Source organism: Ylistrum balloti, unplaced genomic scaffold (assembly GCF_031769215.1).
Source record: "Ylistrum balloti isolate Yb309-2 unplaced genomic scaffold, AGI_CSIRO_Ybal_v1 Utg370584, whole genome shotgun sequence".
NCBI lineage: Eukaryota > Metazoa > Mollusca > Bivalvia > Pectinida > Pectinidae > Ylistrum > Ylistrum balloti.
This window is the reverse complement of record NW_026782363.1, coordinates 8,081-29,648: the sequence shown is the minus strand read 5'-3', so window position 1 is coordinate 29,648 and position 21,568 is coordinate 8,081. Positions and strand designations below refer to the sequence as shown.

Genomic DNA, 21,568 nt, shown 5'->3' with positions numbered 1-21,568 from the left:
ACAATCGTACGCGTCAGAGAAGCACGATGGCCGTGACAGGTAAAAATCAAAACACATTATCATCCAACAGCGACTGTCATCCAGTTGGAACACTTACAAAGATATTTATTGTCGAAAAAGTCCTGAAAACAGCATTTTTGCAGAACCAGGCTTGCAACAACGGCATCCGCCATTGCTCGTAAACCAGATTCCTGATTGGTCTAAAAATGACTCGGATGGATACAGAAATGTGCTTGATTTAATATGGTCTGTACTATCGTTGGATTATAAGATTTCCTTTTTGAACTATACTGCATATAGTAAAAAGGACTCACTTACTGTGCTATGAGCTGTGTTACTAAGTTATAAGTCGGTGTGATGGGCACTATTTTTACGCGGAGTGAGAAAAGTCGTGTGCCGGTGTGCAATGCGGTTACTTTGATAGCCCTGTGTACGCTCATTGACAGTTTACTAGTTCGAGTTGAGGTGTGAAAAGGATGCACTCATTGTGATATTTTAGTTTTTATATGGACTTAATCAATCGAAATGGATGGTAAAACGAAGGACGCATTATCGCTTTTAACCTTTTTATGTTATGGTAAGTTTTAAACTTTCATTTTTTCTTTGTAGTATGATTGAAGCAAGACTTGACATTACAGGGAGCATACAAGTCTCGGTCATGTCATTCAAGTACCAGTACATCGGATACCCCGCCTGCCCCTTTAATACAAACTCTTCTTTTAAGTTTATATATAATACCATGATAGGTACTAAATGTCACCAATCGTGATATATAAATATATATATATAACTTATGTGGACGAATGACAAACGTCTCATAAATATTTGGTAGGGTATTATATATCAAACTCACTGCAGAAAGTTGGGATGTTATTTATATTTTATAAAAAATCAAAATCAGACATCATTAAAACTGTTCTAAATTTACATTCTATTTCCATTACGTATAGAAATTTGCAAATAGTAACTGTTGTGTTTTTTAAATACTTTGATATTCTAGAAAACTTTGATACATGAGCAGGGCCCCCTTATTCGTTAATGTTGTTACACCAGACATAATTCTGTTGTGTAATATTAATTATATCAGTTCATATATTTCTTGTTTGAAGTTTGTTTACTTAATCTCTACTATCATAATTTACTACCTAAGATAATTCATAGGGTTGTAACAGAAGTATTAATTGGTTGCTATATATAATTACTGTTAATTGTAGAGGTAAAGTGATACCCAGTAATTTAACTGAAATGTCTGACCTATTGTTTGTTTAAGAGATTTAACTAAAAGAAATGGCAAATTCTGAAAAGGTTTGAAATAAAAGGTTACAAAGTGGGTGGTTGTGGATTATACTCATAATGGTAACGTTGATAATGTGAGGTAGGAAAATTGATACGGGACATGTGAATTTTACGAGTTTTGAATCTTTATTACAGGTTTTTCAAAAGTCATTCAATATAGGAGGTTTAATGTTTTATGTCATTTTAGAGAAATACAAGAGACATGTTCTGTATGAAGCAATTCAAAATTGATTCTTTAAAAAATATGAGCCAAGATTAAAGTACATATATTGGCTACTGATTTTTGAAACAAACATACATAATGCATTTCTAGTGTTCCAGCAGTCACAGATACAATTTATACATAGTGTGTGACTTGTCACGAACATGAAACAAAGATAGATGATTCACATAAAAACCAAAGTAACTTTTCATCCAATTTATTTGTTTGCAGTGTATTGAATTTTTCTTACATTGTTCATTTATAGACATCAATGTTACAATACTACACATACATGTTGCTTGATAAATCATTTCTCTGAAACCAAAATAGAGAAATAAATTCCTTCCAAGGTTTATATACATTAAACACTGGAACTGCAGTTAAATCAGAACTACTGTTAGAAGTTTTAAATTGAAAACAAATGTAATCTTGTACAGAAATAATATTGCTTGTTTAGAAAATGAGATTTGGAGAGACTGGAAGTACATTAGCTGCTCTTCTTTATCCTGTCTGATCAGGTACACTGAAAGTTGTGATAGAGTTTGGATGGGAGGGGGTCAGAAATTTAGGGGTCAGATAAACTCAAGTTAATTAACAAATCAGTGTAAACATTGATAATGCTATTTCTTTTGGCCAGCTTAGCTGTTGGAGTCCAGGAAAATCAGTATATTGTTATCTGGGCAGTATATTGAGTTTCACTTTTAAGCTGCTGGGAATAATTTGGAGATGGGCATATAATGATAATTCTGACTGTAATTAGTCTTCGTAATCTGAAGAATAGCTGAAAACTCCCCATTTACTGTTGACTTGTTGTTGTAGAAGTTTCAGATTTCCAAATGAAAGTTGAGAAAAAAAAATATAATAAAAGTAAAATGAAGAGATTAAAAAATTTATCCCGAAAATTCGACATTTTGTATCATTCTTGAGTTTTCAGAGTGTCATTTTACAAATTGTCAAGATAATTGATGTTCCACAGTTGTACATGTATTTGAATTATAATCTGTTACCAGTTGAATTGGTTTATTGTTATATCATATTTATAACAACTCCTAGTTAAAAGATAATGTAAATTTGGATAAAGAGCAGTTCTTTGGATGTCATACATCAAACTTTTTAGGCAAAATGGATGGTGATGTATCATTCTGGTAATAAAATACGTAAAATAATTTTATCATCAAAATTGCTGAATGAATGTTGGAAAACCAAAATAGATGTTTGAAAGTTTATTATTGCTAGTGATATAACATTTCGTTATTGATAGTATATGTTATGATAACACTTTGTTATATACTTTATAATCTGGTTGTATTTATGATACAGCTGTTAGTTAAATGTGTAACAAAAAGTCCTGAAATGAAAACATTTTACTGAATTTGGATCTCTTCCGTTTACTTAATTTTACATCAAAGAGTGGCCACATACCCCTGTACAATGATTTGTCTATAGCATGCAGTGTATGTAGTATGCCATGATATTTAAAATGGTAACACATGTTTATAGAGCAGTGTGCATGAATGTTTGCTCTGGTGATTTTTGAATTTTGAAAGAAAAAAAACATTTTTTAAATGTAGTAAAGGCTATACACAATATGACAAAACTGTTCTTATAATTATTTGAAATGCGTAGAATATTTTTACTTTTAAAATGTAGTAAAATAAGCCAGATCTGAAAGATTTTATAATTAAAAGTAATTAAATTTTTGGTAGAAAAGGTAAACATATCATATGGATTTAAAACTTCAATCTGCTTCTGTATCAGTTTAATAGCTCAGCAACAAGGGACGGCTTGTTATAGTCATTTGTTACTAAACCTGTTTTGTTTATAACCAGCTTAGGTTACCTCATTCTCAAAAGTGTCAAACCCTGTTTGTTTATAGTTGATAAGCAGGAAGCAATTAGCACCCTACTTTATAGGTATATCTTAATCTGAGTTAAACCTGACATAGAAAGTGCAGTATATTTTCACCTGTAAGTAATAAAGATTACCTGCATGGAGATAATAGTCAGTTATTTATATACCTGGAGGTCTACACAGATGGACATTTGACCATACAAATAGACTTTGTCACACTACATGACTGATGCTTGTACTGATAATCACAAGACCAGTAAGGGTAATGTAAAGGGCCACAGGGTTGCCCTGCTGGCCCTCAAGTGGCACAGTGTCCTGGGCAGGTGTCACCGAAAATATTTGACAATGTCTTAATGAGATGTCCAGGTGCTAACTGGTTTCTAGACTGTGAAGGTTGACTTTCATGTTGAGATGGGCATCTGTAGGGGTGTCAGGGCACACTTCACATGTCACAGATTAGCTGTTGGAGTAGGAATACTCAAAAGGGAGGGGTTAATATCAGTATTTATCAGAAAAATGCATAAATAAACCCTTTTGTTTGGTACAAAAACATGTATAAACATTTACAAAAAAATTGTCAACTTTCATGCCAGTTATATAATAAGTAGACTGTTTGATATTGCTGGTTAGAACTCTGGAAATGTAAGCTGATTATCAATTTGATACTGGATAAAACAAGCCAGGGGTGAATTGGTAGACTAGATAATTAACTTGTTACCTGGGTACAGTAGTAACTCAGCCAGCACAGGACTAATGGAAATTTATAATACAATAAGTGGATGTTGGCAGTCACCAATACTCCTTGGAATGATACTAATGTTCTTATCTGTAAAACAGAGATATGCCTACTATTGTGCAATTATAGACTTCAGATGAGGTCAATACATGTATCTATAAATCTGATAAAAATAATCAAATATTAATCAGATAGAAAATGATTTGGAAAAATGGCAAGTTTGGTACATGTAAGTTGATATATCTTTCTTGATAGGTCTGTATATGTACATGTACATTTAAGATAATAGGGATCAAATAAATTGGTGATCTCTGAAATAAAATCTCATAATTTTCACTGTGATCATGCTGAATCATCAGATCATAACACTGGTAACTTTATCATTAGATATTATAACTGAACACTAGTGGTAAATAGACAAGTTTGGAGTTTCAGACTCGATATTTCTGACCTGAAGAATTACAAAACTTTCCAGGTAATGTAATTATTTCCATTTGTGAATTATCATGGATGTTAATCAATAAATGATTAAAAACTGATTACAATACATGATATTTAAATTATCTGGGTGATATTGTTCCCTGTTATGATAGGTATTAAACATAAATATATACTGCTTGATTCAGACAAATTTTGAATGTGACTGTCAGCCTGTATCATGAAAACAACATTCGGATAGAATCTTGATCATACACTGTGAATGGTAGTGAACACAATTAGGATATTTTTTGCGGCAGAAAACAAACACCAATCAAAAAAAGGCACAATAAGTTTAACTAGACATAATGAAAAAATAGACTGGATACATTCTTCTATCGTATCAACTTGTACTAGACTAAATCACTTTTCTTGGTGAACAATTGGGATACTTTTCTGTACTCTTCCTCAACTGCTTTCACATACTGTGAATGACCAGAATACACCAGTTTTCTGTTCACACAGAGGAAATCACATGTCTTGCAGTGTGCATCTTTGGTCTGAGACGATTAAATCAGCTTTAATGAAGCATGTGTTAGATTTATTGTGTTCAGTCGCCCTGCACAATACACTGCAATCACTTCCGAGGCGTGTTTTAAATTGCTGACTTTACATGTTGCTGTTGCGGAAGTTAAGGGTTATCTCATCAATTGTCATGGAACCTGGTCAGACTGCTTAGGAAACAGATATCAAAAATGTGTCTTGTCCATCAAGGAGGATCTTATATTTTAAATACAGATTTTATTTTTTTATAGATATGGTGTTCATTCTTCCTGTAATTCTGTAAAATGATGTATATTTAGATTGATGTCTTTTTAAAACCTAAGTCTAATTGTTTATTTATTAAAAAGTACATTATGTATATAGGATCTGTTATTTTCGCATCAATATTAAAATAATGCTTTAGCTGTGACCAGTTTTACTATCACTTTGTCTCCAAGCTGTATCAGTAATAGTACCAGACTTTATGAATCATGGATTTGTCAAGACATACTTTCCATCAATCTTGCAAAATCTACAAAACTACAAAAGTTTTGACTAAGTATAGCATGTGTCAATGTATTAAAAGTGAAAGTATATTTCACATACATGTAAAATTTTAAGGTACTAGTAAACATTTTTGGAGACAGACATCATTATGACAGATTCATGTTGCAAGCTTACCCACTTTTCCACCCTTAATGTAATCTTTGTACATGTAAGAGTCTATTTTCATATTATTTTGAAAAGAAAATGGGTAAGTGCATTGTTGTGTAGGACGAATAAGATGGATAAATTGCAGGAAGAGTTGATGATGGTTTGGACCTGCTGGAGGTAAATGAGATGATTATGGTGGGTAGTTTGATGATGAAAGTGTGGAGACATTTTCTACAATGTGTTCTGCTCTGATCTCAAGCGAAGGATAAGTGGGGAGGGGGATATTGACACACGTTAATTGTTCAGGGCCGCAATTTTTGTGCAGTTGTATAGACCTAGCTATCAGTGTTACAAGGACTGCCAGCTGACTGTGTCATCTTGACACTTTGCACAATTTTCAGTACACCAGTCCTGTTTTCTTATTCACTACTAACAGACCTGTATACCAATATCTACTATACACAATAGATATCTAATAAACCATTTGGAACACTTCCTCAAAAAAAAAGTAGCAGTGTTTTGAAGTTAGGATTAGAGGTAGTATGACATAATTATTGATAATTCTATTTTAATGTATTGAAAACTTTCTCATTGGAAATGATTTTGTTTATGTGACAAATCAACATTTTCTAGAAATTATAAACATTGTGTAATCAACTTTGTACCAGAGCTAGCTATATAGTGTTCCCTGCTACACAACGGGCAAAAAAAAAAGATTATGTTTCAGGGATAATGACAAATGATATAGGAAATCATTTGTATTTCCTCTTGTGAAAGTAAAATACCACACGATAATTTATAGAACCAATGTGTTTTATGGTAACAAAATTCGCATTATGAAAATCTGCTGTTCATCATCATCTTTTGTGTAAAGAAGTTGTTCGTGCTCACGCTTTATTTATTTATATTCTTTTTTTTTGAAAGAACAAAAGGGGGCTGTAAAACATACACAAGCAAATGTGTGATTATCATCCAGGATTGGTGGGTATACGTGCAAGTATAATAAAATAGGAAAGGGAAAAATTGATTGAAGTAAAAATACAATTAGCAGTTTTGAAATTGAAGTTTTATGGGTTTCTATTGATTTCAGGATAGCAGTATTTCCTTCTTGAAGATTTCTGGATAAATATTAAATGACAAATCTGCATATCTGTACAAAATATCAATACTGTCACGTCAAACGATACTTCAATATTTGGGATCACAGGTGGAGGAATAAAAATAACACAAACTTAGTTTTACCAGGTGTGTGATATAAACTGCACAAACAAAATTTTACTGCTTTTATTGGTGGCATCAATAAAACCAGTAAATGAATATAAGAAAATCAAATTATAAATGTACTGATATAAATGTATCCTGCTATTCGTGGATCAAACATGCATCTGAACAAAAAAAATTGGAGTCAATTTCTTTTAATTTTTGTGGCAAGTGTAAACATCCTCTATGCGTTGCCTGTTGGAATCAGAATAGCCATGTGCTTCCTGGAATGTTTTGCTGAACAAATAGATAAAGTTGGACTTCCTGATAAGGTTACTTGGCTGTCGGGACTCCAGCAACTCTCCTGGGCTTCAGGGAGTTCAGCAAAGGGAGATTACTGTGTGTAGTATTTTGTATGTAACAGCTCCCATGGGGTTTGTGTAAGAGAGAAATGGCAAATTGTTCCACAAAGATGAAACCTGTCCATGAACTCCGATGTAAATCCCAAGGGATTAATTATGTCTGTGAAGAGGGATAATTCCCTCGGGAATCTCTGTGGAGATATAATTGGCCAGTGGAAGGTCTGGATGGAATTATCATGCCTGGCAGGGTTACCTGACATGACACACATAAGATGACCTGAAGTTTCCCAGTGTTTGGATGGTGTAGATGTAAAGCAATGAGCAGTTTGTAGTCATTCAATTTGGTCATCAGAATTTTTCCAGTGATGGTTGATATATATGTGCTGACCTTTTTTGATAAAATCTCCTGTCTAATACTGTTCTAGGTTACAATTACATATTAATGCAGTGTACAGTAAGTAATTTATGCAGACAATTTCATATCATAAAAGCCTGTTACAAGATTAAGTTGACATTAATAAATGTTTCGAAAAAATTTAATTTGATCTAAGTGGGGATGTAAGGTTCTATTCATGATTAAGATTAATCGCCTCTGGTTAGTGATAATCACTTAGAATTTTATACTTCTGATTATTTACAATATGGTAGTACTGTTCAAGTCTGCGTGTAAGTAGACATAATTTTATGTAATTTTTATCATGTAATTTTGATACAGCATCATATCATCACAAAATTGCTTCTGTTATATAAATCATATCGCTGTTTACCTCTCTATAATAATATTTGTTGATCCTGAAAGCATTTTAGTTTTTTGGTCACATTGACTTTTTTTGTGATATATTTAGTAAATTATGACTATGCTGAGCTTACAGATTTTTTATCACTGTCCCAAGAGATGGGAGCCAAGACTACCATCAAATGTTCCTCTTACGTAAGCCTTGTTATCTTCTCTTGTAACAGAAAAGTCACCAGAAATCAAAGTCTAAACTGAAATACCTTCATAGAGTTTACCAGTGATCAGTCATATACACCCTAATACATCTGTAGTTTTAGAAAGAATAAAATTAATTAACAAAGAATGAAAGTTGCTAGAGACTGTATGCTACACCCCACAAGTCCATTGCTCTACTGCAGAGTATATTTTGTCATCAGGCTCAGGTCTGTTTTATACCAGTCTTGGCTCCATCAATATTTCATGCAATCATTTCACTTCTTGTGGTTAATTTCATTCCAGGATATGTAAAAGCATTTGTATTGCACTGGACATCAAGACATTTGGGGCTTGGACCAGACTTGATGTCTGTTTTTTCTGTGACTTTTATGACACACGTAAGACTTTAATACTTAATCATTAAACAGTAGCTTTTATACGGTTTTGTGTGGATGGAGGTGTTTACCAGAAGTGGTGTTATTAGTAATAATGCTGATAACAGTATGATGCAGGTATACACAAGGCATTCAGATGCACTCATGACAGACACATTAAGTTAGATACATATATTGTAAAGATCTTTTGAACAGTACCAGTCTCATTGAAGAGTCTTGTTTGATTCTCCACCAGAACTGCAGAGACAAGTTGCTAAGAGCCTAAAAACAAGCTAATTAGGTGTTAGGATAACAAGAAAAAACATCTTAAATATACATTTTTACACTGAATTTGAAATATGATTCGGTACGAAGAGACGCTATGAGCTTCTAGAATTGATTGTGGACATTGAATACATTGGTAATACAGTCTTCTGATAATTTGTATATGTAATGATATGCCAGGTTTTAATTTGATATGAAGCTATTTTACCAGTCTGAAAGGTTCACCAACTCCAAAGTGCTGAAAAAAGAAAAATGATACAATAACAGCCACTAACACAAAAGCGAATCTCAGGTGAGGGTTTCATCTCAAAGTTTGTTTCTGTTTGTACATATCAGATTGTACACTTGTTTACTTTTTATTGGAGAAATGCAAGCTAACACCTATCAAGGTTTTTGAATCTTTTTCCAATTTGTCAAAATCATGGGTGGTTGTTGATATGTTAATGAAGACTTTGTTGTATGTAAATCCAGTGTTTATTGTGTGCCTCACAAAGATCGACAAGATCTGGATAGAAGCAAGTCCAATGTTTAGTGGAATGCAGGTAATATTACTTTATCTCTGCAAAAACTGATGAATTCACATAATGATTTCTCATACAGGTATGAAATCAACTATTGCAGTACAAACAGTTACAAACTCCAGTTACAGATAGATGATTGATAGTGTGTTGGGAAGCTGGTAGAATCCTAATGAGTTCTTACCTGTTTAAAATTTTTAAAAATGCATGAAGGATAGAAATTTTAGGAAATGTACAGGTAGTAAAGACAAAAGGCAGGTGTAATAAAACACCTGTTACCTGCTTTAAACTTCAGAGCCACTGGTATGGTACTCAGATGTGGTAATTTGAAGTAACCAGAGTGTTGAGCAATTGTGTATTTTTCAGGGTCAGTAGTAACTACTATGAGCTGTAAACAAAGTTGGACAGCTAAGGCTAGCTGATCATTATCCTGTTCTCTGATTGATTTATACAGTTTCTTAGCCCAGGAGTCAGCCATGGTGCATTGAACCTCCTGATAAGTTTTGCTTTGTAAATAACAAAATTAATTACATTAGCTGTGGCCCTTTAAAACTGGATAAGTGTTTATTTAACCAGTCAGGGTAGGTGGTTGATATTCAAACACTAGAAGGTAGAGTTCAACAATATGCTTGCCGGCAGTTTTATTGACACAGTGAAAATTTTTAACATTGACATGTAATAGTTTTCTTATTGGCTAATTTGCTTCCTCTGATAGCTTTTAGCTCTGTACAGAATACATGAATACCTCTCTGTTGACATATGTTTTTTACAATAAATTTGTACTGACTTGGCCCCTATGCAATTGACTATTTTGGTTGAGAAGCATGTTAGGGTTGAACCAGGGCGTATATACAGACAACAGAAGGTATAAAGGGCCTGCATGCTTAATCATCGAGAGAAACCTTATCTGGTGAATTGACAACCTCGACAAATACACCCATTTTCTAGTTACATAATTCAGGAGTCAGACCATTCAGACTTGAAGGAATCCAAACTATACATAAATTTACATGGTTTGATGGTGTCAAACGTGCAGGTTTCCTGGTTCTAATAATTTTATTGAAATTAAATTGCTATTGGGAAATGAATATGGGGTAAAAAGCAAACACACTGCTTACTAGGGGGAGGGTCTTTCTGTTAGTAACTTCGAATTTGCAAAGTTAGATTGAGAATGTTTTATAGCATTCAACATATGCTTTACAAACAGAAATAATTAGAATTGCACACATTTGTATGTTAGTTAAATGGTTTTGAGTTCTGTAAGAGAATACTTAAAGCTACATGTAATTTAATTGGCCCATCATTTGAATAAAGTTTATCAATTACTGACTTAAAATATTAGTTTTAATGTATAGTGAACTGGTAATTTGCATGGTATGAAATGTTGACTTGTTTGTTCCCAGAATTTGACTTTGTATGATGTTGATCTTCATTAAATCTAACACTTCACTTAATCTTACTGACAACATTCAGTGTGATGATGAATTAAACATACACTCCACTTCATCTTATACTTCATCTACTGCCAGAAGTTAGTTTGATGATTTCATCTACTTAGTATGATGATTTCATCTACCACTTCATCTACTGTCAGGAGTCAGTATGATAATTTCATCTACCACTTCATCTACTGTCAGGAGTCAGTATGATAATTTCATCTACTACTTCATCTACTGCCAGGAGTCTGTGTGATGATTTCTTCCACTACGTCATCTACCACATGATTTCACTTACCACTCCATCTTCTGCCAGAATTCAGTGTCACCTTGTTCTTTATTTATTAAAAATATTCTTCAATGTATGAAGAAAAAAATCATATCTGTTGGAAGTTGATAGTGGCACTGTTATGACATTTTAACATAATGATGCATACAGAATATTAAACCTCAGAAGTATTTGGGATAGGATCCAAGACTCACAGTATATATCTGTAAATGTTTAAAAGTGACTTGTACAGGAGGTAATGTGTTGTCTAAAACATCTTACAGATAAGGAATTTTTATTAAGATAAATCAAGAGATGGGGGTCAATTGAATTTTGTTGAGATTATATAAAGTAGTTTAGGAACCACATCACAGCTATCAGCTTCAATACTTTATACTTGGTTTTTAGGAGGATTTTTTTCTGTGATGTTCTTTCTCAGATTTAAAATCTGACATTTTTGATTTTGTCTTACATATCTTCTGTTTTAGTTTCTGTATCTTGGAGGATGAAGCATTTTTCTCTCTGTGTGTAATTATATAATTATAGGTGCATCACTCTTAGTCACAAAACACATGATCCCATTCAGGATTAATTATATCAAGTGGACTCGTGCTGCTGACAGTAAAATAACAAGTTATCAACTCCACCATGCATGGTGTCTGATCCACTAGTCCTGTCCCACTGATGGGACAATAACAAGTTATCAACTCCACCATGCATGGTGTCTGATCCACTAGTCCTGTCCCACTGATGGGACAATAACAAGTTATCAACTCCACCATGCATGGTGTCTGATCCACTAGTCCTGTCCCACTGATGGGACAATAACAAGTTATCAACTCCACCATGCATGGTGTCTGATCCACTAGTCCTGTCCCACTGATGGGACAATAACAAGTTATCAACTCCACCATGCATGGTGTCTGATCCACTAGTCCTGTCCCACTGATGGGACAATAACAAGTTATCAACTCCACCATGCATGGTGTCTGATCCACTAGTCCTGTCCCACTGATGGGACTATAACAAGTTATCAACTCCACCATCCATGGTGTCTGATCCACTGGTACTGTCCCACTGATTGGACTATAACAAGTTATCAACTCCACCATCCATGGTGTCTGATCCACTAGTCCTGTCCCACTGATGGGACTATAACAAGTTATCAACTCCACCATGCATGGTGTCTGATCCACTAGTCCTGTCCCACTGATGGGACTTTAACAAGTAATCAACTCCACCATGCATGGCGTCTGATCAGAACAGTTGTTGTTATATACCTGTAAACATACAGGTAAACAAAGGTTCATCTTTGATTTCATTGGATCACTGATCTTCGTTTTTTTTTCCATTGCAGTAAAAAGATCAATAAACTGTAATTAATTGAATTAATTTCTCCTTCTGTGATGGACAAATTTTTAACAGTTTTATCATGTGCATCTGATTTCAGACTTGATGTTTTATTCAGTATTTGGTCCCAGTGGTATAATCGCATGTAGGAGGAGGCTGAATGAATGTCAGAGCACATCAGGAGAAACTGGTAGTGGTCTGTATGACTGGCATTTAAATTGTTGTAACAGTTTCTACTGCTTTGATGATGCTATCTTTAACAGTCATGCAAACGTTTAGGTGTGTTATGGATCACAGGCGGGTACCAATGATAGCAGCATGAAGACTTTTTATACAGAAATGTCATTGGAGTATTTACAACACTCTCTAAAAATAGACTTCTTTTCCTATGTCAAGAGTAGATTTCAGAATTTTACATGTAACAAGTCACATGGAGCGCTGAGGATAATGTCACAGAAACATCATAATTATACATTATGTCAGACAGCCAAAAGTACACCAAACATGGACCCTAACAAGCTACACCCTCTGTGATTTGTTATATGTATATATACATTCACCTGTACAAGTTTAAATCTGTCTTGACATACAAATATGTCCAGGTCGTGTTTTCGTAAGACTAACTTAGATAATTAACTCATTATTGAGTAATTGAAGGGACTTATCAAACTTTGAGAAATGACATTTAGGTGTGGACTGAAAAATTTCTGCAGAACACCATTGTGTAAGTTGTTGGGTACTATCCTTGGAGTGAGAAGGCTATATGGGTGTGTAATAGATTACAAACTGTTACCACTCTGGTCAGCCACAACTTGTGTTTATAGAAATCTCTCATCCCCACTCTAATTAAAGATCACCTGTTCCTATAGTACACAGCTACTCGGTGTCTGATAAATAGCTTCTGTCTTTGGATGTACTTCAGACTGGACTCCGACCTCATTCATATTGAAGCTTCCAACAGTGAGGAATTGATTGAACTTGACTTCTCAAGATTTCATGGCCTTGTTTTTTAACATTTCATTCAGAATTGTACATGAAATTATCGTCTTGACTGCTCAAGATTTCATAGCATTGTTTTTATACTGTAATCTGAGGGAGACATTTCATTCAGAATTGTACAAGAAAGGTTCATCATTTAGAAACATGACAGTTTCATTGCTGCCATGAAAAAGCTGATTGTTTGATTCAGTCTGCAACACTGATCTGTGATATGGTAACAGGAGACCTGGTATACATAGGTTTATAGTTTGTGCCTTTATAAAGTACTAATCACATCCCCACTACAAACAGCCTCTCAATGCAAGATTAATCAGCTTTTTGTGCTCTTGGTTCCCATTTATGGCCAGATAATTTGGATCGTATTCACATTTGATTAAGTTGATTAAATACATTTATTACTTTGCTTAGAATGGTAGCAGCACACATTCAGATTACAGCGAAATTCAAACTGAACTTCTTTGCAACTGTTGATGACATCATTAACGACAGTTAGAAAATTGCAGATTTCATGATGGCTGTAAAATTTGCCTTTATTTCTGAAAAACGAAGAGTAAAAGTGGATTACAGTGAGGAAACTGTGTTTGTTACCAGCTGAATTACAAACAGCCATAAGATTCTATTGAATCCTATACTTAATATCAATTCCCTCGGTGGGTGTTAATGATGTCAGCACCGGTTGTAGGAAGATGAGATTGAATTTCACACAAACACTAATCCTGGTTTTAGTACACAATCATTAATCCATGGATACCTATGTTTAACGCCGACATGTAGAGATGATAACACACAAATTAATTTGTTGAGCCAAATTACTACCGTGGAACTGATTTTCTTATCAAAGTGCAACAAGTTTTTGACCAATCAGGGCAAGCCATTTTCTATTTTGTTTTTATGATGTCATCATGATTAAGAAATGGGAAAACACCACAAAATCAGTTTTATGACCATACCTTAAAATGGAAGGTTCAAATCACCGAAGTCATCTTCGATCCGAGATGGAAGGACAGGGACATATGGCAAGGTAGCTTTAAGTGGTTATATGAGGAAATAAACTTCTATTATTGTGGAGACAAATGCAAAAAGTAAAATAAGTGTTGTTAATGATAGAAGAATGGTTTAACTAGTTGAATAGTTTCCAAATTACAGCATTAGCTACCTGGTATTGTATCTTGCTCTCAGTACCGCCCCACATTGTAATTTAATCTTTCACCAGAGCAACACAATGTAACAGAGGATTAAAACCTGATGAGAATTAAAGATCAATTTCTGCTTTTCTTCCAGTATACCTGACTGTATGTTGTAATCTATTTAATGAGAAAATTGTTTTGTACTTTAGTGATGATCTCAATTTGTTGTCGTACTTAATTATATACAGTACTATATAGGTTGACAATTTGCCATTCATTTTGTGAAAATTGAAATAAGGAAAGAATTGGGGCAGGTATTGATATTTTTGTATCTCATTCATTAGTCTGTCTGGGAAAGCTGATGAGGTGGAAATACATTGTATGTCATGTGACAAACCTGTGTGAAATTCTTGTTTCCAGCATAAGAATGGTGGTGATCATAAGTATAGGAATGTAAACATGACATTGTTATAAGTTTATATTTGTTGCTGTGTTGGGTCAATCTTCTTGACAAGTACTTATAATAGTCTTTGGTAGATTACAAAATGGAGGGAAAGCTAGAGGGTGATGGGTTCAAGCTAGAGTAAAATGTAAAAACTATTTCACCTTTTATGTTCCTGGCACAGTACAACTTCAATTTATCCTTCTACACTGTCTACAGTGAACTGTGTTCACTGCTATTGATAGGGGTGGCTGCAAGATCATGCTGGGAATGGTTGGATATGTGAAGTCGTTGAATATCATGCATATTTGTCACAAACAGACAGTGCCTTTGTACCAAAAACATCAAGCCAAGAAGCTTTGCACTCTTAATCTATTTTTTAAATGTGTTGGCCTGTTTTTTTTTCACAAGGATAAAAAGTATGTGACTTATGGGGGAGACGTAAAAGCATGTGTGTATAAATCACACACGTATGTATGATCAGATTAGATAAAAAAGATGTGTTTATGTGTAATTTTTTTAGATTGAATACATTAGGTGTGATACAAGGGTTTAGAACTAGGGATATGAGACTTCCAAAGACATCAATATACGCTTATTTCTACATAAAATAAAGCGTGGAGTTAGGAACCAAGAAAACAAGATTTTGCCTATTGTAGTTATCATTTGTAAATGAAATAGTCGACAGTTTTATTAGGCCTATCATTTCTTCAGTCTTTTCATACCATCTTTTTCATTTTGCATTGCAAATGATGATGATATTGTCACGGATTGACATAGCATTTATCAAAAGACACCCTCAATCTAATCGGAGAGTCATATTAAACACTTTTTATAATGGTATTCAAGCTATCATGACCCAGGTTCATAAATAATTCATGATAATTTGAGCTGTTACATGTAGAGGACCAACCCCCGCCGCTATGCTACCTTCATATCTATCTTTGTAGATCTGATAGTATCAAAACACTTTCCACCTGTGTTATTAGCATGTTGCACAAGTCATATACATAAATACCAAGATTTGTGCAATTTTTGTTTCATCATCAGAGGCACAGAATGAGTGGACACCCCTCTGCAATACAAACAACTATGGGTTGTAATGTCCAGTAAAAAAGTGATTTTTAACCATTTTGCTGGTCATAATTACAGGTGTCATTGCTGTAAGAGGTTGAGAAAGTGCTTGTTTCTAGATTAGATACAGTCCTCAGACATATGGCATTCGCTGCACCTGTCCAGAAATACTACTCTATCTCTCCGAGTGTAACGCTACTAATATAACTCACTTTGAAGAAAGTACTATTTGTACCACAGACTTGCACTGAAGAAGGCAATAAGCAATGCATGTCTATACATGTAGGTTTGAATTGCGAATATTTTCTGGTTTTGACCAGTTAACAGCTTAAACATTTCCCTTCCAATATAAGATGTTATATTTGAGATAATTGAAAATGTCAAGGACATGTTAGCCTTGGTGAAAGTAACTGAGGTAATTTTTTTATCATGATTTTTTTTTTTTTCTTGAATTTTCGTTTTTAATTCTTATGTAGACTTTTGTTACACACATTCCTATAAAATCTTAGTGATACTCACACAAGCGTCAAATTCATTCACAAACGTTGATAGCTATGTAAATTTTTTCTTGCTTTACCTCTACTTGCTGGTTGCCACTTGGATACCCATGACGGCCTTTAGTCAGGTTTCGGTAGATTACTTATTCTTGTTGTGTTAATATAACACTGTGTTTATGGTTGTCATCATTATGGTTCAGTATCTCTCTGAACATCATTTATGATACTGCAAATAAATACAAACTCCATTCATAGCATATATAGTGTGTCTCCGATACGCCACTAGTACTGTGGTATATATATTCGTTTCTCTTACTATTGATGTATTCTGCTTTTGCTAACGTATCAATTGTCTATTTAAAGTTTTTTGTCTTGCTGTAACATAAAAAGATTTTACTATTTTTTACGTAACATATACATGATACAAATCATTTATTTTGAAGTCCTGCTTGAAATGACAGCAAGTTTATGATTTTTTCAATGCCTGTAGGGTATTACAATAACAGTGACAGCAAGCCTTCCAATATCATGTTTTCCTGGTCAATAAACACATCAGTCCAATTTGCCACACGAGAGGCATCTGTCTGTGCTTTATGAGTATATGTTCCTCACATGCTTGGCTGCTGTGGAACTCGATCCTGATGGTGTCCAAGCTGACAAGTTGAGACAGTTTTATGGGTTGTCTTACAAAGACGAGAATGATTTTTGACCATAACCGGTGAAGATTTTCTCCTGTCATATTTTTTTGAAACTGATAGTCTGGATAATATTTTTCCAATAATCTGGACAACACTGAAACATCTCTATCATTAGTGTGGACAACTGCTAAATCCCTTTATTAGTTAATCCCCACACTAGGGAGATTCTTTCCTCATTGGCCTGGATATCAGAAAAAAAAACTTTTCTCATTAGTTTGGGCAACAAAGACACCCATCTCTCATATTCTAACAAAACAGAAATCCCTTTGGGCAATACCCCTTTTTCAATGATTATAACAAAAGAAGGATGGAGTTGGATATGATGGAAAGGGATGAACATGTGAGGAAAGATAGGAATGGGGTAGGTGAAAAGGTAGGATAAAGGAGAACAAAGATGAAATCACTGACTTTTGTCCTTATTAATACCAAAGAAGTATGCAGATGTGTGTTATATAACCTTGAGAAGTGTGACCTTGACTTTGTAATTAGATAGCAAGAAAGAAGTGTCTGGGACCATATTGAAGTTTTGCCCCTGAAGACCACTTAGGGTCGGCAGGGATGCACTTTGTGGTAAGAGACAAATTTCACCCGAGAAGGATTTTTCTTTTTAAACAGAATTAAACTTCTGTATTAGACCTTTGTGTTCATGATCAGTGTTCTAATATTCTATTGTTTTTTTTCTCTAATCAAAATCTTTTCAGCAGCAGAAATGATTGATATTTTTGGTCCTACATTACTGTCATACCAGACAGTTGTTACGTTTCTGCTGTCTTTTAAAACTGCTGGCTCTGTGTGGATTTATGCTTCTCGTTCTTTTAGAGAAGTACTTTGAACTAACATATAACATTTCATTATTTGTGGTCCTTTAACAGCAGTTTTTATTTCTCTTTTTAAATGAAAAGGAGAGAATGCAAAAATACATTGGTATGTATTTCCATTCTGGTATTTTAGCTTTACATACTTGTTTAAAAGTTGTTTGATGCAGAGGCTGCAAAGACAAAGGAAGAAGCTTTATTCAAAGTGACAACACAAATTTTTCCACATCTCCAGGATAGATTTAAAGAGTAACACTAGATATATGTTAGCATAACTGTGGAGATGGTGTTGAAGATTGTTACATGTGCAATCAGTTTCCATGTTACATTTAGATGCACGTTACTGTAAAAATGCACGAAAGAGCGGGCTTAATGTTTTCATAATTGAAAATGCATTTCTGCCAACAGTAATTGTATATTGAGTAAAAATATTAGAAATTGGTAAATTTGCCTGCATTCTTGAAGACAACACATTCTGCAGTCTTTCACCACACCAAAACATATACAGTATTGTGGTAAATATGATGAAATTCAGATAGATTGTGTAAATGACCAGTTTGTTGTCATAATTTCTATGTTTTAATGTACAAAATGGAATGAATCTAGCTTATCTGTTGTGTTTCATTTAAATCCAAATTTAGATATGCTTTGTGAAAATTTACTTATGAATAACTGAATTGCAGAATTTAAGCAATACATGATTTATGTCTCAAAACAATACGAAGGGCTTCATCATCTGCATGACATTTACCGTATACATCATCTTGTAATGATAACACAATGAAATGGAGTCTAATAAATGATATTAGCAAGCGTCTCACAGCACTACAGATAATGCATTTATCTTGCACATTGTCATAAAATGTTTTAAATAGTACCATACTACTGCAAAGTTTGTTTGCATGGAATGGGTGCTTTATAGCCATGCAGAGCTCCCAACAAGCCAAACAGATGGCGCACAACCGATTTAATTACTGGCACGTCTGATGAATATATGTATTTTAATAGTTTTCATATCTTGGCGTATAGTGTATGTAGGTATGCGAGATAGCTGTAGACAATGAACAAGATGTATCTCCTGGACACACATTGTGTAGCTGAACCAAGAAGGGGTTGCTGTTGTAACCAAATCGCTTATTTCACAAGAGATAACTATTAACATGTACAGAGCGCTGATCCCCATGTCATCTGCATCTGTTCAGTTGTTGGAGGGCCAACCATCACTTAACTAGAAATTAAACAGGAAAGAATGAATTAAAAGATTAATGTTTCATGTTTTGCTGTGACTTTCTATGAGGAAACTGATCCATCATATGGTGGCTAGACTATTTATCCTAATGTGCGATTATAAGAAACCATAACATTCCAATTATTTTGATTAGATGGATCAAATGTCCTTGATTATTTAGAAACATATATGAATTTTGAACTCTGGAAGAAGCAGTTCCTTATGATGGCTGTCAAAAGTGTCATGTTGACGGTATTTCTGGATCTAGTTCAATCCTGTATTGCATTCTTCAGAAATTTATAGTTATGTAATTTTCTACATCTCTTTTCCAGAGCTTTGTAGGTGTTATGTAGACAGGGTGAAATGTTTTTGCTAGAGATTGATTTTGAACAGGTCATTATTACTCTCTTCTTTCTCTTGTCAAGGAGACCAAGAATTCATTCTAGGGCATCGAGCTAAGCTCACTCTAATCTTAGAACATTTATATTTGAGAACATTTAGATAGTAAAGGAATAGTGTACTAATGAGATGCCCCAATTGATGTTGCAACCACTCCATATAACAATCTAGAATTTTGAACTCTGAGATAATTCACCTTTAATTGGACAAAGAAAAAAAGGAAAAAAGAAAATAGACAGATAGGAACTGATTTCTTTTTAGTAATAATTATGAAAATAACAATGTAAAAACTTGTTTGAGCTTCTTTGTTATTCAGATATCTATATATTTTGACATGGTTTGAGTATCTTTCTATAAGTTTAAAGTCTAAGTTTGGTGTGTATGAGATCAGGTCAGGATCAACATGGATACCAAGGCCTGTCTGCTGAACATAGACCAGTGTCACCAGATAAAACATTCACATAATCTATTTGACACTCCCTACCTATATATTTAGTATATTAATGCATTAAAATCGATATTCTGTAAACCTTTTCACACAGTTTTAGATCAATATATTTGTTTTTCTTCTCCAGCTTTTTATACTTTCTAGGTTGACATGGACAAAGTTGCTACCTGTATAAATACCATCGATTACAGTAATATCATGGCTAGTATTTTACCTTGTCGATGGTAAACACCTTTTTGTTTTGAAAACATGTATTTCAAATTGATGACTAGATGATATACAGCATGGTGTAATTGAGGTATAACACAAGTGAGACTGCCGTCTGTTCAATATTCTTCCTATAATTGTCAGGCCCTTTTCTACAAGACTGCAACCTTTTTATGCCACAAAAATATATCTCTTGAAGTGTATCAATGCTGAAGGTTGAATATTGTGTAAAAGGAAAAGAAGAATTATTGGACTTCTTGGATCAAAATGAATATTGATACATTACAATATGCAGGAGTGTATTGTCAAATTTCAACCAATTGAGTGTAATTCTGATTGAAAGTAACTGATCTAAATTACACTTAAAATGTGTTTGAAAATTTGAAAGAAAGGAAAAAATGAGCTGTGTTGCTCTTGAAGTAGACTAAGCTGGTTTCGTTGGTTAAAGCAAATGTTATGCAGTAAGTTAACGTTAGGCTGTTTGTATTTGTAGATGGATGTACAAAGGGTTTTATTGTTATAATTTCTTTGACTGACCATATTCCATGTATGTATAATACAGGTACCATCAGGTAACAAAGTTTGACTTAAGTTAGATGATTCCAATAATACCATAAAAGGAGTTGGTCTTGATGTTTTTGTTTAATCATAAGTTTTGAATTTTATTTTTATATTTTCAGTGTGTTTGTGCACAAGTCAGGACTCTTACTACTTTAGCCGGAAACCAGAGAGTCAGTCTGTTGCTGAAAATAGTGAAGCCATCCTCTATTGTGACGTATCGAACAGAAAGTTCATAGAATTCAGCTGGCTTTTAGGGGAACAGCCGATTCAAGACACAAGTCGGAGATTTCAGGAGGGCAGCAACTTAAGGATACTTCGTGTAACAAGGAACGAGGATGAAGGGCCTTTCAATTGTGTCGCAACAAACAGATCCACTGGCTTTGCCCTGCAGAGTACTGATGCCATGCTCAACATACAATGTAAGTACCCTTTGTTTCAATCTTCTGTGAAAAATCCAGGTGAGGTGATGTCATGATTAAAAAGTGTGCAGTTTAAAACAGTACTGTACACAGGAGAGAGTGACGGTCAAGTACTGTACACAGGAGAGAGTGACGGTTAAGTACTGTACACAGGAGATAGTGACAGTTAAATACTGTACACAGGAGAGAGTGACAGTTAAGTACTGTACTCAGGAGATAGTGACGGTTAAA

At 34.2% G+C, this 21,568-nt stretch overlaps 1 protein-coding gene across 1 annotated transcript; it reads left to right on the top strand.

Annotated features, from left to right (window-relative positions):
- Window positions 1–499: 499 nt before the first annotated feature.
- On the top strand, window positions 500–21,337 carry LOC132556677 (inactive tyrosine-protein kinase 7-like; the record flags this gene model as incomplete). Its single annotated transcript, XM_060221110.1, has 2 exons — window positions 500–577; window positions 21,038–21,337. Coding segments are annotated over exons 1-2 (352 nt in total), but the record flags the coding sequence as incomplete, so codon positions are not given.
- Between the last annotated feature and the right edge of the window lie 231 nt (window positions 21,338–21,568).